This window comes from Pezoporus occidentalis, unplaced genomic scaffold, assembly GCF_034315485.1.
Source record: "Pezoporus occidentalis ecotype Australia unplaced genomic scaffold, CSIRO_AGI_Poc_V1 ctg118, whole genome shotgun sequence".
Classification (NCBI taxonomy): domain Eukaryota; kingdom Metazoa; phylum Chordata; class Aves; order Psittaciformes; family Psittacidae; genus Pezoporus; species Pezoporus occidentalis.
The window spans coordinates 4,579,687-4,607,054 of NW_026912972.1; the positions used below are offsets into that span (position 1 = coordinate 4,579,687).

A 27,368-nucleotide genomic window follows, 5' to 3' on the forward strand; every position below is an offset into this window, starting at 1 on the left:
TCATCAGCCTTCTTCAATTGTGGATACATTTCCATATTTTAGTGAGACAGAAGTCCTGGGAAAGATTTCTAGGAAGAAGTTAGGCTTGTAGAGTCAGAGAAAACGCTAACAAGTTGAGAAGGATGAGAAGGGTACTGCTTAGCCTTTTGTTTGTTCTACTCTGTGTAAAGGCTAACAGCAAACCTGTTGCTGAGTTGTCTTAACTTATGACATCAATCAGCTGTGCTCTACTGTATGACATTAAATACAGCTGTACTTATTCTGTGTTTGTTTTGAACTGGGTGCTACTTTAAAGAGGACAACGCTCTCGCCTGGAGCCATCCCAACTGCATTATGACCCTTTTTATTCCTGCAGTTTTGGAAATACTGACCCATGGGTGTTGCGTTTTATGATGTTACTTCTGCTTATTCTCTGTTATTTCTTCTGAGGTTCTCAGCTTAAGTTCAGGACTGCTCTACTTGGTTGGATATGGATGAAAGAATGTTGTTCCAGTCACATTACTTTAACTCTGAAGGAAAAAAACCCACCAAACCTGTAAGACAAAAACAAAGGTATGTCAGCCTCTGCCCTTTGCCTTGTGAACCCAGATGAGTTGAAGCCCTGCCATGTATCGAACTCAACCCAGCAGTGAGGCTGACATGAGAGCATCTGTGAAGGAAGACAACAGTTCTCGCTGCCTTAGCAGTGTTGTGAAGATCTTGTGCCAAAATATTCTTTTATTATAACCTGGAGACTTCGACACTGCCAAAGTACTCATCATTTCTCACTAATATTATTCCTCTCCCATTGTAGACTTAATCCTGTGTGACAATCTCTGGGAAGGAAATGCTACAATAATACTTTCATAGCTAACAGGCCCTCTTTTGCAGGATTGCATCCTGTTCTCTCAGGCTCAGGGCTGAACTGAATTATAGAATACAATTTCACCCACTTCCATCTTCTCTATCTCCAGACTGCATTTCAATTGTTATTTTTAAGCTCGCAAGCAAAACTGGCACCTTTTTTTCCAGCCTAGCTATTAACACTTCATTACTTTTTTTTTTTTCTCTGAGACTTTTAGCAATTATTTTCAGTTACCAAGCACCAATTCCTGAATTCCTATTTCATGCAGTGCCTATTAACTCACTGGAAATTTAGGATTGGGACCTTCAAGTTTATTTTAAAATAAAATGACAAAAGAGCAGAAACTTTCCTGTTGAATCCTGCATCCTTATCTCAAACTCCTATGCTATTCCCCACAATGAATAGTATACTTCTTGCCTGAACTTTTGCCTGGGAAAACTCCTGCCCTTAATCAAACTTGAACATCCTGCAGGAAATTAATTTAAGGCATCCCAAAGGACTGAACTCAGGTAAACCAGCAAAACCCTGTTTTGACTACAAAAAGTTCCCCCTAAATAAGAAATTAGTCCCTTATTACGAGACTGAAGTGACTTTTCCCTCCCTTCTGTTGTTTTCATGCCACATAAGAAAACACAGTGGACCCTGATCAGAAAGGCGTCAGCAGGCAGGGGTAGGGCGCTGAAGGGACACTAAGGCCAACCCTAACTTCTTCAGTGACCATTCCGGAAACTTCAGAAATGTCCTCGCGGTCCCGCCAGGGCAGCTCCCTCACCAGTAAAAGGCGTGAGGAACTTTGCCTCCACTTACAGCCGGCACCTGCTGGGACACGCAGGAGTCAGAAGGCGAAATGTGACTAACACTGAGGGGAGCTACGCTAACTGAAATGGCGGCCAAGCTCGGTTCCCACCTTTCCCACCGCGCCGGGGGCTCGCTGTGGGGTGGGTACCTCTTCTCGCGAGAGGTTGCCCTGGCAACGGCACAACGCGGAGGCGGCGGCCATGGAGGAGGCTGCAGGCTCTGAGCTGTCGTTCTGCCTGCAAAGTATCCTTCCTCAGGAGTGCTTTCCTCCTTCTCCTCGTCCAAGGCGGGCGGCTGGAGGGTGCAGGGCGCCTCGGGGTCCCGCTGGTTCCCCACTTCAGGGAGGGGAGCGGGGCGGGCGGGCCCGTCTCTTCAGCGTGTGGCTGATTCGGGGGGGACCCTTGGGCTGCAGCTTGCGGGCTGTTGGCAGGGCGAGGGCAGGGAGCCGTGCCTGGCTTCGCGCTGAGAGCCGTGTTGTTTAACTGATGAAGGGGAGAAAAAAGCCACAAAAGCCCACTCCCTGTTGATTCTTTTTGTGAGTTCTAGCCCTTGGGGGCTAGAAAGGGACAATGGGGGTATTCCCTGTGAAGAAGGTTAGGGTCTTGCTCCCTCTAGTGTGGTGGTTATTTTCGTTGCTGATGGTAAGAGTCCCTTAGTGATCCTCAGGAAAAGTAAGGTAACTTTAATCTTCCCCTGCTGATGGGCGAGACTAAGCAAGAGGTAGAATTCTGAAATGGGAGAACCTTATGCTAGTTGTTGATCAGTAAATGCAATTTATCTGCAGAGGAGTGACAAGGCTCACAGTCCCAGTGTGCTGTGGAAGTGCTCCTTTAATTTCCCAGTGCCTTCCACACCTAGTAACTGGGTAGATATTCACGGTTTTGCTTAGTAATGTGTATGACAAAGTGATAATGATACAATAACCTAGACATAATTTCATTTGTTGTGGCTTTTAGAAGGGAAACCCCCCAACCCTCAGTTTGACTTCATTTTACAGTTGAGTTGTAGCAAATACTGTTAGTTTATGGCTTTTGAAAGTGTAATTTTTGGTCAGATGACCTAAATTCTAGTTTTGTCACTATGTCAGACTAGCTCTATCTGGTCTCTTGTAGTTGTGAGCTGCCAAATCAAAAAGATCTTTCAATCATTGTTTTAGATGCCAAACAGAATCTTAGTTTTTCCTGCCTTGTGAGAATTAAGATGTGAATATAAGAGAATCTGAAAAAAAAACCAAAACAAACCCAAAGAAAAACCAAGGATTATCCTTTAGGAGCTTGTGCCTCAGTTCCTACTTTCTTGAAACTGCAGAGCTGTTTTCACACTGTGATGTGTTAAAACACTGCATCAGGACCTGTATAAAAAAAAAGACAGTGTTTGTGAAAATACAGTAACTTAAAATTAATTCCTGTTTTACTGTACACTAGGCTATGGATTTTTTTGAAAGAAAAAAGTGGATGATTTTAAGTAATACTTCAGTCTGTGCATTGTATTTGCAGTGACATGTTAGTTTACACAGTAGTGGATTGCAAGGACAATCAGGTCACAGAAAATTCAGGAAAAAGCAGTGTTTGAAAGTAGTTTACTTATCGAGTGCTGTAGTGATGTTTCTTACTGCAGTGAAAGATTTGATAAATGCAGAAAGAAGTAGTCGAGATGGGGGTGGGGAATCATACAAAAGATAGCTTTAGAAAAATAGATGCTGTTCAAATCACTAAATGTGTGAAAAATTGCTGGGTACAGTATTTTAAAGTTGATAAATACTGTGCTGGAAAGTAATGAAGAGGCTTAAAGGTTCCAGAGAAGCATGCAGATACTTAGTTTATGCATTGAGTTACTGCATATGTGTGGGAATTATCCCCTGCTTCATAGAAAAAATGTTATACCCAAATACTCATGCTCTACAGACATTGCCACACTTTTCAAAGTCTCATTCTTTAAAGAGAAATTTGTAATTAGCTAGCTAGTGCTAGGGTATCTTGATGTAGTTTTAAAAGGGGGTCTTAGAACATTACCCTAACTAGTCAGTCAGTACTACTCTCTTCAATTGTGACTTGCCTGCTGCAAGCATTCTTGCTTTTCCAAATGATTAACCTGTTCCTACTGCTCTGCACTCTACCTTGCTGCTGTTCCCTTTTTCTTATGTAATGAGCAGTTCAGATGAGCTTTCCTCTGAGTTGAAGGAGCAAAGTCCAGGAATCAAGAGCGCTTCTATTAGGATGTGGCCAAACACTGATGTGAGGACCTGTTGGCAGACAGACAATTGAAAACTGGCCCAGTGATTGGGTCCCTGCATCAGCTCTTGAAAGTCATATCTCAACATGAGCTATTTTCATCTTGGTTCTCTTTACTTCCCTTGTTGGATCCACGTGTAGTCCATGCTGAGAGAAGGTACACTTGTTGAACCTAGCAATTTCTTTGCCCTCCCTTTAAAGTCAGAAGAATAAATCCAGATTTCTTCTGGTGTGATAGAAAACAGATTTAGGCCTAATAGCTTGGGGATTCCTTCCTTTTTTCCCCTTCCTTATGAAAGAAAGTACAGTAAACTTTTTTTTGGAGAGGAGTTTCTGCATAGTTTGGGTTTTAGAATTAGACATTCTAAGAATCAGTCAAGCTAGAAAATGGAGAGTGAAGCTAGAAATAGAGAGTGAAATTAGAGATACAGAGAGGTGGTGACTTAAGTCCTGAGTTGCACATATGCAGTCTCTGATGCAGTAGGTTGAGAAGTAAATCTGGGGGGTATTACAGGCATTTACTTTCTTGTACTAAGCCTAGACAGGAGATTCTAAGTGTTCAGGGCAGTTTCCTATTTCTGTATGCAATTTTTACAGTAAATATGTAGTGTTTCTGTGCAGTTGGAGGTAAACAGATGTGTTTTGACTTGATTACTGAAAATTATGCCTTTAGTCACTCAATGACTTCCCTATTTGTGTTTTTTTTTGTGTTTTTGTTTGTTTCCCCCTGTTGTTTACAAGAGAAAATGGCATCTCTCCATCTTTTATCTCAAACCCTAAAAAATCATCTCTAAAAACCAAATGGTATTTGTCCTTTTTCTGGGACATGATCTTCAGCTGGTACCCTTCCAGATGGTTACAATTTAACTGATAGTTTTGTTGATGCTGGGGTCTTGAATGCAGATGATACTTTTACATATTTATTATACTGTGAGAAATGTAGCAAACGGCCTGGTGTTTGGGAGAATAACTCTGTTTTGGGAAACCTGATGCAAAGCTGGAAAATCATGTATCTTTTATTCTTCTCTGTGTGTGAAGTACTGAATTGCTGGTTTTCTTTTTGTTGAAATTTAATTCTGGTTTATTTACATGGGTCATTTATAGGCTGATTTCCTATGGAAACTCTCAACAGAGCATCTTGCTAAAAACATTTTAGTTATACTTTAATGGGCTGTGAGGCTAGTAGATGAAAAAAATATTTGGGTTTTTAATTTTGCACCATTTGTTGTTACTTGGAATGAAAAATTTGAGTGTAAAACATTTGGAGGAACTGTAGGTAATTGCCAAATGAATTTTTACATTTTGAAAGTTCCTGATCTTTTTTTATTGTAGCTGTACTGTAATTAAGGCATTTCTATCAGCTGCAGTAAATGGTTCTCTGGTATTCAGTACTTGATCTCAGATGTCCATGTTTGAACTTGGACATCTGAATTTGATTTAGAAAATTGCTGTTCTCTGAGAGAATTCTCTGTGCACATTGTTTTCACTGGAGGTTGTTCAGCTAAAGGCTGAAAGCCTAGAAGTGCCAAGTCTTGTGTCAGAAAGAACAAGGGGAAAGGTGGTAGTAACAGATTTATAGATGCTTGCTTTATGATACTTCTTATTTAAAGTTGGAATTCATCACATGTGTCAGCTGTTTCAGACTTAACAAGAGCTGCAGAATTTACCATAACAGATGACTCTAAGGATGATCACCAGTATGAAGAGGTAATTTACTAAATTGATGATCTTCTCATATATATATGGTAGACTATTCATGTTTAATTCTTCTGTTTTACTTCATCAGTCATAAAAAAAGTCCTGGCAGATGAAACAAATCTTTTACAAACTGTGGTGATAGGCATATTTTTCAAGAGCAGATTTATTGTCAGTTGATTTATGTTTTACTTGGAACATCTGAACATTGAATATTTTCTTAAAGATGCAGGTAATCCTGTTTACATCTCAGCCTTTATAATGAATATTTCAGTAATACAGTATTTAAATACGGCAAAATATATTAACAAGAATGAGGTTATTTTCAGTAGTTGTACTGGAAGTGGAAATGGTTGTATTCTGGAAGAAAGAGATAGAAAATATGTTGATACTTCAAATAATTTCATTTAGGTTCCACCAGATGATGAATCCAGTCTTCAAGAAGATGACGAGGATCTGGCAAAGGCTTTGCGGACTATTGAAGAGCAGGCTGAAGATGCCCAAATCTTAGTAAGAGCTACCTAAACATCTGTAATTCTGTAGGCATTGGTGGCTTAAAATTTACAGATAATTTAATTATGAAATATTTGTGAGGTAAAGATTGTCTCCTTACTTCTTAGAAGCTTCTAGAGGTAGGCATATGCCACAGTGGAAAAGGCAACTTATTTTTCCTGGGTTTCATCATCTAACTTCTGTTAATTTCATGTTCCATAAGGAACCTGATGTTGCAGATACATGTAACAAATATATAGATAGAGTCTTTAAAATATAAAAATACTGTGGCAATATATCAGTATTTTGTGGTTTCTTTCTTTTTCTGAATTTATTGAATGGGAGTGTGATCCCTGACATAGGAAAGAAACTATGCCTAAGTCACAGAAGTTTGTACATTTGAGTACTTTGCTAGAAAAATTATTCATATATTGAAACTAAAGAATGGGCAGTTATACTATGTTAAATCAAAGCATTAATGAAATGATCAATCATTTCACACCATTCATTTTTGACACTTCTTACACTTACATTTTGATTTCGGAGCAGTCATGTAGTAGTTCAGACTTACACAGTGAGATTGTTATATTGCATTTCCCAAAACGTTTTACCTGGAGTTACGTGCTTATGACAGTCTAATGGAAAAGTGCTTTTCCCTGCTGTTTCTAATATCGCCACTATCTTACAGCCTCATCAGTAAGGTATTGTCATAATCTTTGTTTTGCAAAAGAAAATTGTTAGTAAGGCGAAGAGAAAATAAGGTGAATGATTCTTAACATCAAAATGGAGGGAAGATGTGCATTTTCTTTTGCAGTAGTTCAGTACAAAACAGATCAGTTTTGTATTCTAGATGAAACTTTGAATGAAAACTGACAATACTGGAGTCTAAGTATTGTAGCTGAATGTAACTGAAAACAAAAGGGAAGACAGCAGAAATTTTTAAGACTGAATATGCTTATTGTTAACCAGGTAGTGGTTCCTTGTAGCAAGGAAGAAATTTTTTGATCTATTGATCTCTTGACAGTGCTATATTTAAATAATATTTTATCTCCTTTTTTGCTGAACTTTGAGGAAACAATATCTATCCCATTTAATCAACCTGAAGAAAGCGTTACCTTCTGCTAAAACAAGAGAAGAACATGTATGCTGAAACTCTTTGACTTGTGCTTATGCTACTAGATGTCTGGCTTCTTGCTTCTTGACTCGTTTTTCAGGAGGAGAGCTCGCTTTTTTTTGCAGTTTTGCAACTGAAATATTATTTTCAGCCTTTAGACAGAAATACATGAATAGAAAAATGTTTTAATACACTAGGTAGTTCTTTGACAGGTTTCATAACAACTTACTGTATATTTTGTGAGGCTTGGTGACTATATTATTTGATGCTAACTCACTGGACAAACCTAGTGCTGCAAGAAATGCTTTTGGTGACCCAAGTTAGAAGCACTGTTTCCTGTGTATTACTATTGACTCCATATCCAACTCTGAGCTAAGAAGCACAGTAGAAGACTGTCTTCTTCACACAGTAAATAATTAGTACACTTTTTCAAGTATTACCTTCTAATCATGGCTGAAACAGGTTAAATTAGGTAATAATCATATCCTGGAATAGCTGCTCTGGGAGAAACAGTTTTTAAGTGATTGTGTATATTTGCTGTCCATAGTAACTTGTATATCTAACACTGTATTAAAGATTGCATTTCAATACCAGATGCAAATCTTTAAGGAAATTATATAGAGAAGGCGCAGATAAAGTGATTAGCCAAAAATATTTAACTGATTTTCCAAATGCAGATAATATAAATATTCACAGTTTCTAAACTGAGTGATTAGTTTCTTTTACACTCTTTGAAAAGGTCAAGTGTAACCAGGAAAATCTAAGAAAGAAGCTTATTTTCAAACTTTCTTCTGAAAGTAATTAGCCCTAATTACTAAATGGAGGACAGCAAGCATAAGCAAAGGAAATTTGATGCTCTTCACCTTTAAAAAAAAAAATTGTGTGTAGGAATCAAAGGTATGTTTTAAAAGGGATATTTGAGGCATGTTTTCTTGATCTTTGCATGCATGCAGTGGAACTAATGGTCATAAAGAAGCTTGAGGCTCCCTCAACAATTACAGTTCGTATTTTTGTTTGAATCCCAACAGGGAAATGAGGGTGGTGGAGCTCTAATCTCTAAATACCATTTCCCCCTAGTCTGGTGATGAAATAGCAGCTGATTGCAAATACAGCTGTGCTGGGCAACACATGCTTTGAATAGCAGTGGTTCTGCCTGCTGTTCATGTTCTAGTCATCATTTGTCCTTCTTAGTCACCAACTCATGATTTTTCCTTTCTTTTGAGACATTGCAAAGTCATACAAATTCTAAACACAAGCAGCAGAATACTTTGCTTGTGAAAGAAAACCATCAGGTGATAGTGACCCTAGGAAAAAGATACAGAACTTCTGGAAAACCACACATGAAAGAAAGCTGGCTGAATACTTTGTCCAGTAGTTACAGCTGTTCCTCTTTCCACTCCAGGGTCTTTATTTTCTTAGTATCCCAAATGATGAAGTTACATTGTCCTTCGTTAACTTTGTTTTTAATGTAGGTTTGATCTTTTTTATTTCTTTGAGCATGCTACAAATCCATTAATTCCTTTCTTGCATTCTTTTTAGTTTAAGAAGTTTAACAAGAACGTACTTGGTTTACAATTAAATTGTCTTTTCCTAAATGGGTAAATATATATGAAAAAATACTGTTATGCTATTCTATGGGTAGTCATCCAAGGTTACAATTAAAGCAAGTGGTTAGTTAGCCTTATTATCTCTCACAAAGTCTGTGAAACAGCTAGGAATATAGTTCTGGTTTCCTGAGGCCCTGTTCCAATGCTATGTCTGTTAGACTGCATTCATTTTCCCCTGAATTGTTCACAGCTTGAGCTTTGGTTCCTGCGATGATTGTCAGTACTAGCATCTAGCCAATAAATTCTCTTCTGCACAGATGAAATGAATTTCTATCATAATTCCATTTATTAAGGGAATCAAACTGTCATTTTTTTCCAAAGGCTGGCTTTATAGATGTGTTTGGGAAACTATGACCAACAATATTAGACATTTGCCTCACTTAGAATAAAGAAAGAAAAGAAGCAAGAAAAGGGATGCAGCTGCATGTCTGCAGATGTACTCTTTTTGGTTCTTGTGTTACCACAATTAGAAAATTGTGATGTACTGTATCTATAGTAATGAAAATATGCTGAATTCTACATTGCGCTTGGCATATTATATTATTCATAATACATTGCTACATGGCCTTGATTGTACTTTACAGTTCTTCCTGTTTATATTAGGTAGGTTGCTTGGATTAAACACATTTTCTGTATTGTACTAAAAGGCTATGAGATTTTTCCAGTGGTTTTATTTTATTGAGAGAAATGCCTTTATCTCCAGGAAATTTATGCAGTCATGATAGGGCTCCCACTAAGCACATGAATAAGCCATAAATGAATGGAGTTATCAAAAATAGCCTACAGATTCTTTATAAATGGTTGGAGGGAAATAATTCATAGTCACAGCTTTTAGCATGTCTTGGTGACTATCTCACTGGATTTTCTTCAGTTTTGTTAGTGTTGAAAGTAAAAGGAGGTAGGCGTGTGTGGAAGCTGTTTCTGTTTCTCACCTTTGCAGTGGTATCTTTTTTTATTAATATGTAGAATACGTTGTCATAGAACCTGAGTTTCAGGAGTGCACTAATTGATGGTTGTCAAGCCCCAGATGATTCTGTCACCCTCTCACCAGGAAGCAGACATGTGCAATGTAGTAGTTTGTCATAGGCTTGCCTGTGTTGTTGAGCAAGTCCACTGTAGCACTGTGCTTGTGTGAAGTTACCAAATGCTAAGACCCTCATATTTAGGTATGTCAAATTGTTGTAATGAGCTCCTGAATAAATGAAGCAAACCTTTGGCTGCCAAGTTGTGGCAGCACCTCTCATCTGGTTATCTTTAAATGCATTTGGGAGGGAGGGGGGACTAGTCTCAGACTGGCTCATATTTTACTTTTTTCATACTTCCTTGCATCTTGAAATCTCTCTAGGAGAGATTAATATCAAACTGCACTGAGTTGGCTGAATGGGGTTGAGTGAGGGAAAGAAATTTGCATTGTGACAGAAAGCTGTGAAAGCTCTTTTTTTTATTTTTTTTATTATTGTTATTTCTGCTCCCCCCTCTGTGTGTGGTAGAATTTCTGTTTTGATTCTGCTTTTGGCAACTGTGCTTGACCCATGAGCTGAACTTATCTGAATAGCTGTCTATCTTGATGGCACTGGATGAGCTGCATATGAAGCCTCAGTACACCATCTGCATTCTGCTAACACTTGTAGCAATGTCTGGCAGTTTCATTCACTGCCTGCATAAGGGTGTTGGGAAGAAAAGAGAGAGTTGATCTTTGTGTGACTTCCTAAGGGATCTAATGATGGAGATGCAGTTCTTTCAGTTTCTCCATTGCATGCATTGTTACGAAAAGAATATAAGCCATTTTGCCATCACCTTGGAATTCGGCTTTTTTCATTAAAAGAATGATGGTTTTTCTCATCAGTAGTTTTTAAGGTTGCTGAAGGGTACAGGAGTGTGAGAACTAATATTTTCTCTCTGGTCATTGACACAGGATCATCCATCAGTTTAAATAGTTCGGGTCCATATCAGATTATGGCAGGTTCAATATACTTGCTTAAATCAGGTGATTTTTAAATTATTCCTCTATAACCTTTTACAGTCCTTGACATTAGAAGGAACAGTGATTACAAAGGAAGCATTCAGCTTTACTCCAGTAGATTTGTGACTTTAGATGACTTCAGAAATAGAAGACATTAAAATTAAATTTCTCTTTTATGATTAATAACAATTACCAAATTTCAATTTCAGGCTTTGCAATCCGTTCTGACCTCTGAGAAGTCAGTTTTTGAAATACCTGAAGCAATGGATGACTTCTTCTGCAATTTCCTAGTCAGATTGGGAATGTCCAGAACCCTTGACTGCTTTCAAACGGAATGGTACAGTATTTTAAGACTCTGAGAATTATGAAGTAGATGCTCAGGATTCAAATATTTCCAGTATTTCAGGATATATTTCCAGAAAATTCTTTTAATTACGAGTCAATCTTAAACATGTAATGCTTTGCCAGGTAACTTTATTGATGTTGAAAATGAGGCTGCAAACTACTGTTTCAAGGGCAGACTTTCAAGAAGGCTTACTTCAGGGAGCTCCTAAACAGGTATCTCTGAAGAACCGGGTGCATTTCATCTAACTGTAGACATTGATAAACCTGAAGTGGTCATCTGTGGCCTCTTTTGTGACCAATGATTAGAAATACTCTTTTTCAGGATGCAAATCCTCTGAGTTGTTTAAGCCGTCTCCTTTAAGACAAATTAATTCAGTTGTATTTTTTTAAGTATGTTCTGCTCTCCACTGACTACCAATGGAAATTAAGACCAGCTACAGTGCAAAGACTGGTCATCATTGGATCAAGTGAGTCCAATACAAAATGACCATGATTTCACTTCAGCAGTGCTGAGAAATCATGTGGCTTTGTTATTTTCTTAGTTTCCAGAACATGAGTGCCTGCTTAAAAACTGAATATTTTGTAGTATGCTACAGTATGTGTACTGTAACAGGGTGGATTTGGATGTTCATCATACCTAAGCAGATTTCATTGTTTTAAGTAGAATAATCACAGTTTTTCATACTTGGTAATTTTTGGTATGTCAGTCAGAATAATATGGTTGTCTTTTTCCCTAAAATTTTAATTCTTATAGTAATCAGAAGAGTAAACTCTTGAGCTGTTATTTTTTTCCCCCAGCTTTTATAGATTGCAGGGATTTTGTCCATTGTTGTGAAGAAGTTTAACATGCATCTTTGTCTAAATACTCCACTTTCTCCTGCTTCATATATGGAATCCCACATGATGTATACTTTTTCTATAATTCAGTAAGAATGATGTGCCAGGAATGCTGCAAAGCTCAAGAGGAGAACTGAATTATTTTGTAGCAAATGATAACAATTGTCAACAAATTCTTTTGAAATACTTTACTTAGAGGCTTGCTCTGAATCTGTAAGTTGCATTGGAAAGATTCTGAGAACTGGAAACACCTCTCTTTGAGTTATCTTGTAGTCAGTCCTTAAACATCTTATTTTTTTCCTACAAAGGCCTTGAAGCTTTTAAATTTTCTTAGAAAATGGATTTAATGGGGAGTCATTGCTGTTGTTTGCAAGGCTCTGGTGTTGCTAGTGTAGAGCTCGCCAGTCAGGCGTTGCCTTTGGAATTAATGATGATCAGCTTTTTATAGCATAACAATGTGACTTAAATGACTCCTTAGAGAAGGAGCCGTATACTTCTGTGTTCTTTTTAAACCAAAGAACTGATATGAATAGCATCAGGTTTGAAGTCTGAAATTTTTTAGGCTAAAAGAGAATTAATACTAGACAGATATAAATAGCACCTTTTTATGAAACTAGAGCTTTCTTTGAAGCATTTAGCCTGAATTTATATCAATGGCAAATTCAAAGTGCTTTTTAACAGAGCAAGTGCAGGTCTTAGCAAACCCTATCTTGTAAATCCTTAGCTAAACATACATATTTTCTCTATAAGTAATATTTTCTGCAGCGTTACAAATGAGCTCATTGTATCAGGTTCTGTGCTTACTGTATTGAGGCTTTTTCTGCATTAATACCTTATTTAAAAATGTTTCATGTTGATTTGAAATAGATAACTGACAATATTAATGAAAGTGAGAGCAAATTAGTGTACTTAGGTTCCTCATTATGTATTGGGATGACACACTCATGCTGTGGTGATCAATTCCTAATGGAATTTAAAATGAGAAATTAATTAACATAGAGAAAATGTATCAAAAGGCTTGCTTTGAAGTAATTGTCTGTCTGAGATCTAAAGGTCACTTTAATTGGACCAAATTATCTGTGTTTACTTCAGAGTCTGAGAAAACATTGTTATTCTTTCCAGCTGTATGAAATGTTAGGATTTGATTTTGTTTTACTTTAAGCAAAACCCACTCTTTTTCTATGGTGTAATGTGTAATTTCATCACACTTGTAATGATTTTTTTACTTGTGTAGATTTGTTTGCATGTACACTTTTTTTCCAGTTATACTTTAGGGAACTAAAAATGAGATTTAAATTATTTTTTAGAATATCTAATTTACCATTAAATTTTCTGTTTGTTTGATATACAGAACTTTATAGTGCTTTAGTTGCTTATTAAACATATTGGATTGGCAGCTTTGAAGTATGAAGTGCAAGGGCTGATCAACTGTAAATTCATGCATCTGACAGACCATTCCTCCTAATCCCAGAGAGCTCACTGCTGCTGACAGCATGTTGCCAGTCTGATGAACAGATGAATCATTTGCTGTTCTCACATATGCACAAAGTTATCACTGTGATTAGTTAGTATACCCATCAGTGGTATCTCTTAAGTGTTCTTGGAGACCTGGCAGTGTTTCAGCTTGGGAGTAAAAGGAGAGTTGCAGACCGATTACAGAAACATGATTTGAAAATTCTTTATTGTTTGATGTGACTAAATGTAGATGACCAAGCAAGGTTAAAAGCTATGTTTATCTTCTTGTGTGCCTTGCAAAAATTACCTGGGTTGTGCATAACAGAGCACATGCAACAAAGCTACTATGTCTGCTCTGAGCATAACGGGTAAACTCGTTACAGAAAAATTCCTTTTTGCAGATTGAAGAAAATGGATATAGGCTGTGATCATCCATGTCACAACTCTCTGAAGACAGTGGAAACAATCTGCTTATTCCAGGCATGCCTAAACTGTGTCTTCTCTCTGCCCTCTTTGGCCTGGAAATCATAGGGTTACATTAATATATGTTGTTGCTCTGAGTTCGTAAATCCCAAGAGAAACGAGGGTTATCAGTTTCAGGACAGCATCAAACTAAAACATATTCAGTTTTTGTATTAGAACTGGCTCAGAACACAAGTGAAGTAATAGCAAGTTTGATTTGCAAAAGGCTATCTGGACATACCTACTTTCTTGCCTGCACAACTTGATAATAGAGATTTTCTGCTTACAGACTGCAGTGAATTGGAAGAGTACACTAGGACAAAAAGGTGCTTTATTTTTCTGCTGCATTTCTTTCTTAGCCTTCTGTTGAAATGGTTTAAGACATTATCAGTTGGAATGATAACTTTCAGTAAGAAGTTCTTGTGAAACCTAAAATTTGAAATTTTAATCCCTGAATGCATCTCTAGGTGAGTTATCCCTTAGGAAAGAACTGTTCTGTGCTACCTATGAGTAGGGTCTCTGCAACCTGATTCCTTTGAACTCTAAGAACCTTGAATTCAGTGTGATGTGTATATATATATAGTAGCTATGTATTGGTTTTAGTCTGCACTGGGCTTGATCATAAAATCATAGTTGACATTAGATTTCCAGATTCTTGCTTAATTTTAAATAGTGATTCAAGAATAATTACTCATTTCTGAAAAGCTTAGGAAAATACCTGTGTGTGCATGGAACTAACTAATGTAATTTGCATCCCAGTTCCCTTCTGTAATGGAAAGAAGTGAGAACAAAAGCTATTTGGCAGTCAGCTACATATGTAGGAGTTCTAGAAGTTTTACAGGACTAGGCTGATGAAAGATAATGAGATTTCACAATGCAGTTTTGTTACGGAGTTGTAGCTGCTCCATGTCAGCTACATGCACAAAAGCCTAGTACTGCTTTTAGACAAGGGCATAGTGAATTTATTGGCATTAATTGTATTTCATTAAAATTGTCTTTCAGAGTTCTTAGCTCTGCTGGAGGCTAAATTCATCAGTTATACATGTCTGATGTGTCTTTGTGCAGAAGTGTAATGGTTTTCATGACTTGCAGTTAGGTCATCCAGTTGAGATTTTTTTTTTTTTTTTCTGGCAAATAAAGGAATATGCCGAGTTGTGATAATTTGTGATGAAAAGTGCCCTTATTTTGCAATATTTCCAATTGGAATTGTACCTGCTCATCAGTCAGTATTTACTGAGAGGGAAGACTAAGCTTCTTTTAGTGTTAAAGCCTGTTGCCACTCTGATTTGCTTAGGAAAACAAAGTGATGATAGAAACAATTTTACTTTGGGTGTGTTCAGTTTCATTTTTGAAAAATCTTTCATTTACTGTTGGTGACTGAGTGGCCTTGAACACCACCAGGGATGGAGCATTCACAACTTCCCTGGGTAATCCATTCCAGTGCCTCACCACCCTTATAGTAAAGAATTTCCTCCTTATATCCAATCTAAACTTCCCCTGTTGAAGTTTGAACCTGTTACCCCTTGTCCTGTCACTACAGTCCCTAATGAAGAGTCCCTCCCTAGCATCCTTATAAGCCCCCTTCAGATACTGGAAGGCTGCTATAGGTCTCCAAGCAGCCTTCTCCAGGCTGAACAGCCCTAACTCTCTCAGCCTGTCTTCATACAGGAGGTTCTTCAGTCCCCTGATCATCCTCGTGGCCTCCTCTGGACTTGTTCCAACAGTTCCATGTCCTTTTTGTGTTGAGGACACCAGAACTGCACACAATACTCCAAGTGAGGTCTCACGAGAGCAGAGGGGCAGGATCATCTCCTTTGACCTCCTGGTCACACTTCTTTTGATGCAGCCCAGGATCCCTTATTCTACAACACTTTTTATTCACAGCATGTTTTATTGATATAGCTATGCTGTGTTTCCTGTCTTCAAGTTTCAAATCTGCTACTTGTGTCCAAGTGTGGGAGACAGCATTTAGTATTACTTTTATTTCAGATTACTGCTGTTCTTTTCATACTTCCTTCCTACTGGGGAAAAAAACCCACACAGGTTCAATATATTTTTCACCTGAAAGGCAAGAAATGTTCATACTACTCCTTCCAGTGAATTCCCATGAAGAGCTTCTTCCAGCTGCAGTCACTATCAGCAGAGAAGCTGATGGTGGTGCTGGCGTTATCTGGTATAAATTATTTATAGCTCCATTGAGCCTTTGCTGAACGGATATGGCTACAGTAGTGCACAATATCTTCATCTTCCATGGGTGTGTAAGGGCTTGTATGAACTGGAAGTCTTGCTTTTCTGTGTTTAGGACAGAAACAGATGAGAAATAGCTGTTTTGGACATATGTGTTCTGGATTCTGGAATCCCCTCTGCAATGTCTGCTTGCACAAAAGCATCTTATGCTCATATATATGGACCTGGCTCTTCATGTCTTTCGAAACACTTTGACAGATCACTTATAATGATTCCTTGAACAAGTGGGGTTCTGCAGAAGCATTTATTTTGTGTAGTGCCTGTCAACTTTTTTTTTTTATTAAATTTAGCTTCCCAGAATCTTTTCTGACATCACTGCTTTCTTTTTGTATAGAAGATATTTAGGTATTTTCAATTGCTCTATAGTTAAATGCCTTTAAAATAAGCCTAATATGAATAGTGTTAATGCCTATATCCTTTTTACTGCCAGTTAGGGTATTCTTAGCTTTCATTGGCATCCTATTGAAAGATGGATAGTCCTAAAGGTATGAGACTGAGTAGGCTTCATTGCCAGGAGCTGTAGATATTCCTAGGTTGCTTCACAGCATTTCATGCTGCTCCAGATTCTCCTTTTACTTCTCAAAAGGTAAGTTAGTCTGTACAAGTATTTAACTAAAGTAGCCTTCAGGCTTCTACATCACAGAATCCTGTTTTCATGGGGGCTGGTAAAATAGGTAAATATTGGTAAATAGAATTTAATGAAAGGGCAACATAAGTAAACAGGAAGGAATGAAGAAATTTCCCTAGGTGAGCTCTGTATTCTATGCTGAAGATAGCTCATAGACTCATTCATCCAGGTTATCTGCAGCTTTGCCGTTTTGCCTGAGTCCTCAAAAAATAAACTTGCATGTAAAAGCACTGTGAATATATACAAATGTTATTTAAACAAGAATATTTTTTTCCTGTCTTCTGTTTGGAAGAAAGGAAGGCAAAGAGCAATTGTGTAACCTTATATATTGTTATGCATAACATGTCTTTTGGTTATTATGAACTGTAATACATTTTAGAATGAAAAGTAGTAAAATAGAACAGTGTGGTGCGATAGTACTGTTGATAATTGTTAATGATCATAGAATGTAAAGGCCTTGAGATGATAAGTATCTTTGTAATTCTAGTTCAGGTAAATGCTAGTATGGGAGGGGAGACATCAGTGAAGTAAGAAAAAAGGAAACATGGAATATAATATCTCTATTTCTTTTCTACTAGGTATGAACTTGTACAGAGGGGCCTGCTCACAGCCAAAGACATTGAATTGGTTCCAACTGTGTATACTCGCAACCAGCAACTTGAGGCTGAAAATACGCATTTGAAAAAAGATCTGGAAAACTATAAACATGCTGCAAAGTATGTTATTTGCTCTTACTGACACTTTGATATACAGTAGTAAATGGCCACATAAAGTAAAGCTGAGTTCTGAATGGAAATAATAAGTTCCTGTTTGTTCTGCTGGCTGCACATATTTTTACTTCTAGGTGCCACTTGTAATTAAAGTTCAAGTTTCTCTGGGCTCTATTAGAAACTTAAAATCTCAATTTCTTTTATTTGTGTTTACTGAGCTATAGAAAATAATTTTCAATATTCAGTAATCACAACAAACTACTACAAAGAATCATGACAGTATAATATGTAGAACTAAAAAAATAAAGTTATGTGAATTTTGTATTAAAATACAGGACTCTAAAATACAGCTACTTCAAGCTATTAATACATTAAAAAAAAATCACTTATACATCCATTTTTTTTTTAATTGCAGAAAAATCTATCACTCTGGTCCTGGTGGTAAATGATGTGTCAGTGCAAATTACCATTCTTGGTTATACTTGTGTGTACACTGTATATTTGATTTTACAAGGCAGTTTTACTTCAGTGATAATAGAGTTAAAATATTTATGTGTTGGAGAGGTGCAATAGTGAACTACATGTGACATAGCCTTTTCTGAAGAATGGTACATCTGCACATGTATGTGTTCATTGTGAATCTACCCATTTATGTGCTCAGTTCAGTTTTGTCAGTGCATAATTTTAAAATATAGAGCTGTGAAAAATTACCTTTATCTCCTTGATTTTTCCTTAAGATTGCCCAAGCTACTAATTTTCATTTAGATTGTTCCTTTATATGAAAATAGCTACTCAGATGTTAAATAATCAGTGCTGGTGATAATAATGATGATCAAATTATTTTCCAATGATAATGATTTAGTACTTTTTAACTTACTAATTTACCATAGTCTAATAGTTAAAGAAACAGCTTTAATAATCAGATCAAATATTGTATAGTCTAAATATACTGCTGTCATGGTTTAAGCCCAGCCGGCAACTCGGAACCAAGCAGCCTCTCGCTCACTCCCCTCTTTCTTCCTCCCCCCACTCCCAGAGGGATGAGGAGGAAAATTGAAAGAATGTAACTCCCATTGGTTGAGATAAGAACAGTCCAGTAATTAAGGTACTACCACCAATTAATAATGATGATAAGGGAAATAACAAGGGGAGAGAATACAGTTGCTTACCACCCACTGACTGATACCCAGCCCAACCCAAGCAGCGATCTGGGCCTTCCGGATAACTCCCCTCCGTTTATATCCTGGGCATGACGTGCTGTGGTATGGAATGCTCCTTTGTCTAGATTTGGTCAGGTGTCCTGTCTCCGCTTCCTCCCGGCTTCCCCTCCTTGCTGTCAGAGCATGAGACTCAGAAGGTCCTTGGTCAGAGTAAACATGACTGAGCAGCAACTAAAAACATCAGTGTTGTCAGCATTGTTGCCAGGCTGAAAGTCAAAAACACAGCACTGCACCAGCTACTAAGAAGGAGAAAAGTGACTGCTACTGCTGAACCCAGGACAGCTGTTGCACTGGAAGATGGGCCATATAGAAAACATCCCTTTTTTTTTTTAATCTGCAGCTTCTTTGGACAATGAATAGTTAGGGATTGTGTCTCTCATTTGAGTGGGAGAGAAAGAAGCTGTAATGTATAGTAAAAGAAGAAAAGATAAGGATCTGGCCCTTCTGAAATTTAATATTGTCAAGAGTAATTTTAACAGGTTTTCCTTCCTCGCTCTTCTTTTTTACCTTTTTTTATGAAGCAGAACTTGCTATATCAAGGTAATCTGAGTGGATTATGATTTGGTAAGAGTTTTCCTGGCTATGTTGTGTTGCTACATGATTAAAACCATAAAGCTCAAGACCATTTCACTGGGATTACGAATGAGTTGGGTTTTTCTGGTGTCTCTTTACTCTTCAAGGTGCCAGAAAATATTTGGTAGCAGATGTATAATTAAAAGGCTGAAAGATGATGCACATGATAATGTGCAACAGGAAGAAAGCAGGAGAGGGAAAAGACATTGCCAATATGATAGGTTCCTACAGGCTATCTGTTAAATAAAACTTCTAACATTCACTAAAGTGAACTGTGCTAAAAAAAAACCAAAACGGGACAATCCACACGCTGACACTGTGCCATATTTCGCTTATGAAACCTAAAATAGTAATGCTCTGGTGGTAAATGGGTCATGTCACCTGTTTGATATTCCAGAGAGGGCAGTGAGATGTAGGGCAATTTGTATGACAGATTAGAATTGAATAAATTCTGTTCATGGGCATTTACTGTTAAATTTTGCACTTATTCTGGATGTGCCTTGTTAAAACACTTATTAAAATTAGCCCTCCTTTATTCACTCGTAGGGAGAGCTTTATTTTCAGTCTTCCTCCTAATACGAGAATGGAATATATGTATATGTGAAACTTGGTTTGTGCTGATGGTCACTACTTCATTGTTTTCTACCTTGTATTTTCAACATTTAATTGATACTAATGTTTAAAGTTCAGCACTTCTGTGACATTTATTTCACTTGGGTTTGTGGTTTTGGTTTTGTTTTTTTTGGGGGGTGTCTGTTTTGTTTTGTTTTTTTTTAAGTAAATAATTAAAGCAGTAAATGAGTTTGTAAAATGGAGCATTTCTGCTGTATGTATCTTGAGTTACAGTGTTCCTTTGTGTCTTTGGAAAAACCCTGTCCTGTACTAAATCTGTTTACTGTACTGAATGTTGTTCATATATTCAATACTGGAATTTGTACCCTTACTATGGTAAAGCATGTATTCCAGCAAGAGCCAAAATTACCTGGAGGACAGTTAGTTTTCAGGTATTGAGAGAGAATTCACTACCTTAAACTGAAAACAGACTACAGTGAAGGTGTTGATTTGACTGGTTAGATACCAAGGAATTGCGGGCAAAGAAAATCTCATGTTTATGGATTAGTCAGAAAACTTTGGTTGAGATACAGTGCCATGAAGTATATTTGAAGATTTTAATTATACTTGGTATTTCTGAGCTTGGCATTCTTGAGAGCCGTCTTACGGAAAAGAGATGTTACTTGGGACCTTGGCCCCCCATAGGGCCCAGGATAAATGACTGTAAACCAATTACCTCATGCTTTAACGTTTAGCAATCGGTGGAAGAGATTCAGTGTTTAAAAGCTAACTGTAACTGTATTTTGGGTATTTCAATATAGTATTTACATGATTGCATGGCAAGCAGGCAGGCTAATAGAGTTGGTTGCTGGCTACTGGTTACATTTCACTATTTAAAGAGAAAAATCATTGTCCGGTTTGCTTCTTGTATGCATTAGGTATGTGTTTTTTACAGGCTGTCCAATGTCTGAAGGCATCTTGCGATGTAATAAAATCCCTGGATGCATACAATAAAAGAAATATTAGCATAATTCTTCTACTCCAAAGCTAGTGATAGTTATTACTTTAAGGTTTAGATATGCTACTAATCTTTATTTAGATGATTTCAAACCCCAAATATTGTGTTGTGATAGAAATCAAAACTAATTTTACCTTAGTTCGTCATGTGACAGGAGTTATACTCTACCTTAAGTGTACCCCCTTTCTCTTTCTTTTATCTTGAAGGCTACAGCTAAGCCCTGATTGATTGGTAAGGGATGTTATCTCTAATGGAAGCATAGCTATTCTTTCCAGTATGCAGGAAAAATTTTAAAATGTCTTTGAATATTATTAACTCTTACAGGAGACTAGTTAATTTTAATTCAGTGTCTCCTGTGATTTGTGTTTTAATATCCTAGTAATGTTTGCTAGAGTTGAATAATAATAGATTGTCATTTCATAGGAATGTTAAATTCTGCCTGTGAGATAAATTGAAATAGCTCAAGTCCTGTCCATTTTTGGTGTTTTCCTATGACCAGACCCTTTGTATTGCCATTGTATTTAAACGTGTCAGTGACAACATAATGGTATATCAGGTTTAAGATGGTGTGAATCACTAGGACTGCTCACTGTGCTATTTATAAGCTAATGATTTAGGTATTAGGTAGATGGAAAACCATGCACATCTTTTCTGTGAGGTTTGTAACAGAGTTCACAAACGTCAGTTATAAGATTAAACACTTGCAAGTATCTTTCTGTCCTGATTTTTGGAAGCATGCTCACATATATACACCCAGTTTACAGCCACAGTAACAGTCAAAATATAAAGCAATCCTGGAAATCATATTTATTATTACTGTTAGTGCTGTTGCCAGCAATAAAATCCTCAGCTGATCTCCTGTTTCTGTGCTAAAAATCTAACTATTCCTGCACATATTTCTCTACTTACACCATGAAAATATAAAGTGCACACTTCTTGTATTGTGCACCATGTTTAAATGTATCTGTTTAATTATATGATACATTTAGCATGCTTTCTGCTAAATGCTATATAAATTAGAGTAAAAGCAAGAGTATGTTTTCTAAACCTGTCTTCATTAAAATTTTAGGGCTACAACTTACAGCATCTTGGAATAAAGTCCCACCTAAACTCAGTGGGACCCAGGCACGTAACTCACCTTTGCAAACCCCTACTTGGATTTATTGGACCCTGTCCTTTTTTGCTATTTTTATGAAACTGCTTGCTTGGGAAAAGTTTAACTGGAGAAACCTGCAGTCTTTGACATATATATTAAATAAAAGAAATGTATTTTGCCTTGGCTATGGCAGTAGCAACATCTTTTTCCTCTTAAAACAAGCCGTCTGCTCTAGCTCTGAAGGGGCAGGGTTTGTGTTGGAGATACTGTGACAAGTCAGATTTTGTGAGTAGTGTCATGATGGAGTTGTTTCACAGATTGTCCTGAGACTACAGATTCATTTACCTCTCAAATATTTCCTTGTTCCAAGGAGCTTGACCAGAATCATTGATCTGTAATTTGTATCCTGATACCAGCAGTTCCTCTGTTTCACAGCTTTTGTGCCCATGCCCACAGCTCCTTTGAGCTGTTCACAGTGTTACTGGAGGGGCAGCCCTGCCTATTTTTGTTTCACTGCCAGCTTTTTCTCAGGTGTGACTGATACATAGTGGCATTAATTCACGGTGCTGCTCTTCAGATCTTTCTGATTGTTCCTGCTACAAGCAACAATTCACATATAAATGTACGCATACAGCTATGGTAGTTGGTATGAGTAATAAATACAGCAAATGCATATATAGTAAATATAAATTATTTGTGCAATTAAATATAATACACTGGTAGTTACAAGTCTTCTTCCTGGACCTGTGATTTTGGCATACTCTACTGTCATAGTGGTTTTCCTAACTTTGCATCTCCTGTTAGAGAGGAAATGAGCTTTATTTTTGCAAAGAGCAAATATCCAGTTTCTGTGCAAGATAATCTCAGGCTTCCTTTCCAATTAAGCAATTAATCTGGTAATCTTTCCTGCCAAACCACTGTCAGTAAAGGCAAGGAGAAAATATATGGAATACATAGTATTTTAATTTATGTTTATGGAGCAGAGTACCTCAGGGTGTCCTATGGCTGTGTAGAATGTGCTTACAGAACAACTGGTTATCAATATGTTTGCCATTAATTTTGAAATGGGTTCTTTTTGCTTCCTTTTGTCATACAGGGCACACCTGGGCGCAGGCTGCAAACATGATTGGATAGAACCCAGAACTTTTCTAGCACAATTTTTTCAAGAAGCTCTCTAACCACATTATTCTCAGGGCAGGGAGAGTTATCCTTCTGTGTGTGCCCTTTTAGTATGTACCATTATGCTGGCTGTGTATTCAGATGTATCGCAATACTGATTTTCTAATATCTGCATCACATGTTCCTGTTGTGTTTTGAACCCACAAGAAGTATGTTGTTTTCTAATCACCTGTAACTTGAATATATACCTACGCAAGAGGCCCTGTGCTTAAAGGAAGGTTAACCTCATCTCTGAGATTTATAATGCCAGAATGCTTACGGATTCTGTCTAAAAGAAAAAAGGGAAGGTGAAGAGTACCCTTAGTTTTGTAGAGCAGCTGGCAGCAAAAAGACCTCAAAAGTGCTGGGAAGTATCTGTTCTCCATCACAGGGCATGCTGTCAGAAGTTTCATTTTGGTAGTCATGTGCATACCTGAAAATAAATTCTATATGTGTTTGGCATACCTTGATGAGCAATTAATAGCAGACTAATACTTCGCTCTTTCTATTTGCATATAGCAAAGCAAAAGAGGCTTTCCTAAAAATGCAGAAGGAGCGTGACTTCCATCAAATGCATCATAGGCGAGTGGTCCAGGAGAAAAACAGGCTTATTTGTGACATCAAAAGGTAAAAAACCGTTTTAGTTACTTTTCAATTATTACCTGATAATAAGGTAACATTGTGGAATTTAAAGTTCTAAAATAAAGCTAGCTGCAGTTAGTTAGTGTGCTGATAAATAGTAATGCCATCTGACCATTCTGCCATATCTCATATACAGTTTCTAATGATTTTGTGATATAGTCTTTGTGGTGTGATGTGGTATTAATAAATACATAGTATTTCTAAGAATTTGAAATTGAGATTTTCTTTTAGCCAGGAGTCTTTACCATAAATGTGTAGTGTTTTCTGGGTTTAGGGCCTTTGCCCATTTTAAGAGTATTTGTTACTACACCAAGTTCAGAAACATAGCTGGTATTTTCTGTCTTTTTACATCGTGAACTTCCTACATGAAACTTGCTATGTTACTTTAGTTGCAAATAAGCCCAAACTAGTCCATTGGTACTGAGTAATTTATTTTATAATATTTAATTTCATAATTCACTCATGCTGGAGTTCTCTAAGTTTTCTGTTAACTGTTTTTCTACTTTGTCTTCATGAGTAGAGATTTTGTATTTTATCCGAAGATCAGTGAGCAAGGTGGCGAAGTTGAGTTTGAAATTTCTTCTTTGCTCATGCTTGTCAGCTTATTTTAAAATAATATTGGGGAGTGGCTTACATATGCAGCTCCAAACAATTGACAGAATCTTATTGATACTGCTATCAATCAGTGTGTGTAATAGCAACTACATGTTCTGTATCTTTAACCTTGAAATCCATACATACTAGAGCAAGAGAACACTATTAGTAAGGTTCTATGGGATATAGCCCTAGAGGGCAGGGGGGCCCAAGACTGTTGGTTGATATTTGAGGATCAACTGCTACAAGCTCAGGAGTGTTGCATCCCAACCAGAAGGAAGTGCAGCAGGAGGGCCAGGAGACCTCCTTGGATGGATAAGGAGCTCCTGAGGAAAATTCAAATGAAAAAAAGAGGCTTATAATAAGTGGAAGCAAGGACAGGCGGCCTGGGAAGAATACAAGGATGTTGTCCGGGAACCTAGGGACCAGGTTAGGAAAGCTAAGGCCCAGTTAGAAATAAACTTGCCTAGGGATATTAAGGATAACAGGAAGGGATTCTACAAGTACATAGCAAATAAAAAACAGACTAGGGAGAATGTAGGCCCCCTCAGGAAGCTCTCGGAGGAACTGGCTACCCTGGATTTTGAGAAGGTTGAGGTTCTGAATGACTTCTTTGCTTCGGTCTTCACTGGCAAAGGCTCTGACCAAACCACCCAAGCCTTGGAAGGCAGATGCAGGGACTGTGAGAATGAAGACCTTGGGCCCACTGTAGGAGAGGATCAGTTTCGAGACCATCTTAAAAATCTGAACGTGCACAAGTCCCTGGGACCTGACAAAATCCATCCGCGGGTCCTGAAGGAGCTGGGGAATGAAGTTGTGAAGCTGCTGGCCATCATATTTGAGAAATCATGGCAGTCACGTGAAGTTCCCGATGACTGGAAAAAGGGAAATATAACCCCCATTTTCAAGAAGGGGAAAATGGATGACCCGGGGAATTACAGACCAGTCAGTCTCACCTCTGTGCCTGGCAAAATCTTGGAGCAGATTCTCCTGGAAGGCATGCTAAGGCACATGAAAATCAACAAGGTGCTTGGTGACAGCCAGCATGGCTTCACTAAGGGGAAATCCTGCCTGACCAATTTGGTGGCCTTCTATGATGGGGCTACGGAAGTGATGGGCAGGGGTAGAGCAGTTGATGTCATCTACCTGGACTTGTGTAAAGCGTTCGACACTGTCCCACACGACATCCTTGTCTCTAAATTGGAGAGACATCAATTTGATGGATGGACCACTCGGTGGATAAAGAACTGCCTGGATAGCCGCATGCAAAGAGTTGTGGTCAATGGCTCAATGTCCGGCTGGAGACCAGTAACGAATGGCATCCCTCAGGGATCGGTGTTGGGACCGATCTTGTTCAACAGCTTTGTCAGTGACATGGACAGTGGGATTGAGTGCGCCCTCAGCAAGTTTGCCGATGACACCAAGCTGTGTGGCTCAGTTGATACCCTGGAGGGAAGGAATGCCATCCAGAGGGAGGTTGACACGCTTGTGAGGTGGGCTGATGCCAACCTCATGAAGTTTAACCATGCCAAGGGCAAGGTCCTACACCTGGGTCACAGCAATCCCAGGCACAACTACAGGTTGGGCAGAGAAGTGATTCAGAGCAGGCCTGCGGAGAAGGACTTGGGGGTGCTGGTCGATGAGAAAATGAACATGAACCGGCTTCAGTGTGTGCTTGCAGCCCAGAAAGCCAACCGTATCCTGGGCTGCATCAAAAGGAGCGTGACCAGCAGGTCGAAGGAGGTGATCCTGCCCCTCTACTCTGCTCTTGTGAGACCTCACTTGGAGTATTGTGTGCAGTTCTGGTGTCCTCAACATAAAAAGGACATGGAACTGTTGGAACAAGTCCAGAGAAGGGACACGAGCATGATCAGGGGACTGGAGCACCTCCCGTATGAAGATAGGCTGAGAAAGTTGGGGCTGTTCAGCCTGGAGAAGAGAAGGCTGTGTGGAGACCTCACAGCATCCTTCCAGTATCTGAAGGGGGGTTATAAGGGATTCTGGAGAGGGACTCTGTCAGTGATAGGACAAAGGGTAACGGGTTCAAACTTAAACAGGGGAAGTTTAGGTTGGATATAAGAAGGGGAAATTCTTTCCTGTTAGGGTGGTGAGGCACTGGAATAGGTTGCCCAGGGAGGTTGTGAATGCTCCATCCGTGGCAGTGTTCAAGACCAGGTTGGACGAGGCCTTGGGTGATATGATTTAGCATAAGGTGTCCCTGCCCATGGCAGGGGCATTGGAACTAGATGATCTTAAGGTCCTTTCCAACCCTAATTATTCTATGATACTATGATTCTATTCACTGACTTATTCTCTGTGTGTCAGCTTTTTGCAGGATGCAGTATTTTTAAAGCTTTTAGTGTCACGTGTTTCTCTAGAGAGATTATATATATATCTAATTTTTAGGTGGTCTGAAGAATTAGTATTTAAATGTAATGTGCAGTGAAGAAAAAGAGCAATCATATTATGACTGTTTTGTCTAGATAAGAATCTTAGTTGCTCATCAGATAATAGATGTAAATTTTTTCTAATGAAATATCATCCGTCAGCAAGAAAACAGTTGTCAACAAAATTAATGTGCAGTATGTGTATGAAGGATTAAGAATAGGTCAAAATTAGGTGAGTTCTTTTAAAAAGTAGGACTAATGAAGGGTATGAATCCTCTTACTAATCTGAAGCACTCTTGTGGGTTTTTTTCTTGCCGTATTCTGGTTGGGTGGTTACCTACTAAATACCTTTGCTTTCTCCTCCGTGTTGGCCTTTTTTCACTTTTATTCTTTTATTAGGGATAAGGAAAAAGTTACATAGACAGAAATCTCTGGTTTAATTCATCTTTGAGGAATTATTTGTCCTCTTCTTTTTCACAGGCTAAAGGCACATTATGCATCATATCAACCAGTGCTCAAGCAGTTGACTGAAAAATACCAGACTGCTCTGAGACAGAAAATGTTAACTACTTTGGAGAGAGACAGAGCTGTTGGGCAGGTAAACACCACTATGGTGAATGCCACTTCATAGTTGTAAGGAATGCTTTTGTTTTTTACTTTGGTAAATGCACAGGATATTTCTATTAAAGCAACTCACTTA

General features: G+C 38.1%; 1 protein-coding gene across 1 annotated transcript in view; it reads left to right on the forward strand.

Moving 5' to 3' along the window:
* The first annotated feature begins 1,753 nt into the window (after window positions 1-1,753).
* SPAG16 (sperm associated antigen 16) overlaps window positions 1,754-27,368 on the forward strand; it is a 324,063-nt gene continuing 298,448 nt past the window's right edge. Inside the window, exons 1-7 of the mRNA XM_062603516.1 lie at window positions 1,754-1,885; window positions 5,534-5,580; window positions 5,980-6,078; window positions 10,954-11,081; window positions 17,297-17,434; window positions 23,565-23,672; window positions 27,149-27,266. Coding sequence (XP_062459500.1) covers window positions 1,843-1,885; window positions 5,534-5,580; window positions 5,980-6,078; window positions 10,954-11,081; window positions 17,297-17,434; window positions 23,565-23,672; window positions 27,149-27,266 — 681 coding nt within the window. The 5' untranslated portion in view covers window positions 1,754-1,842. The remainder of the gene's footprint in view (window positions 1,886-5,533; window positions 5,581-5,979; window positions 6,079-10,953; window positions 11,082-17,296; window positions 17,435-23,564; window positions 23,673-27,148; window positions 27,267-27,368) is intronic.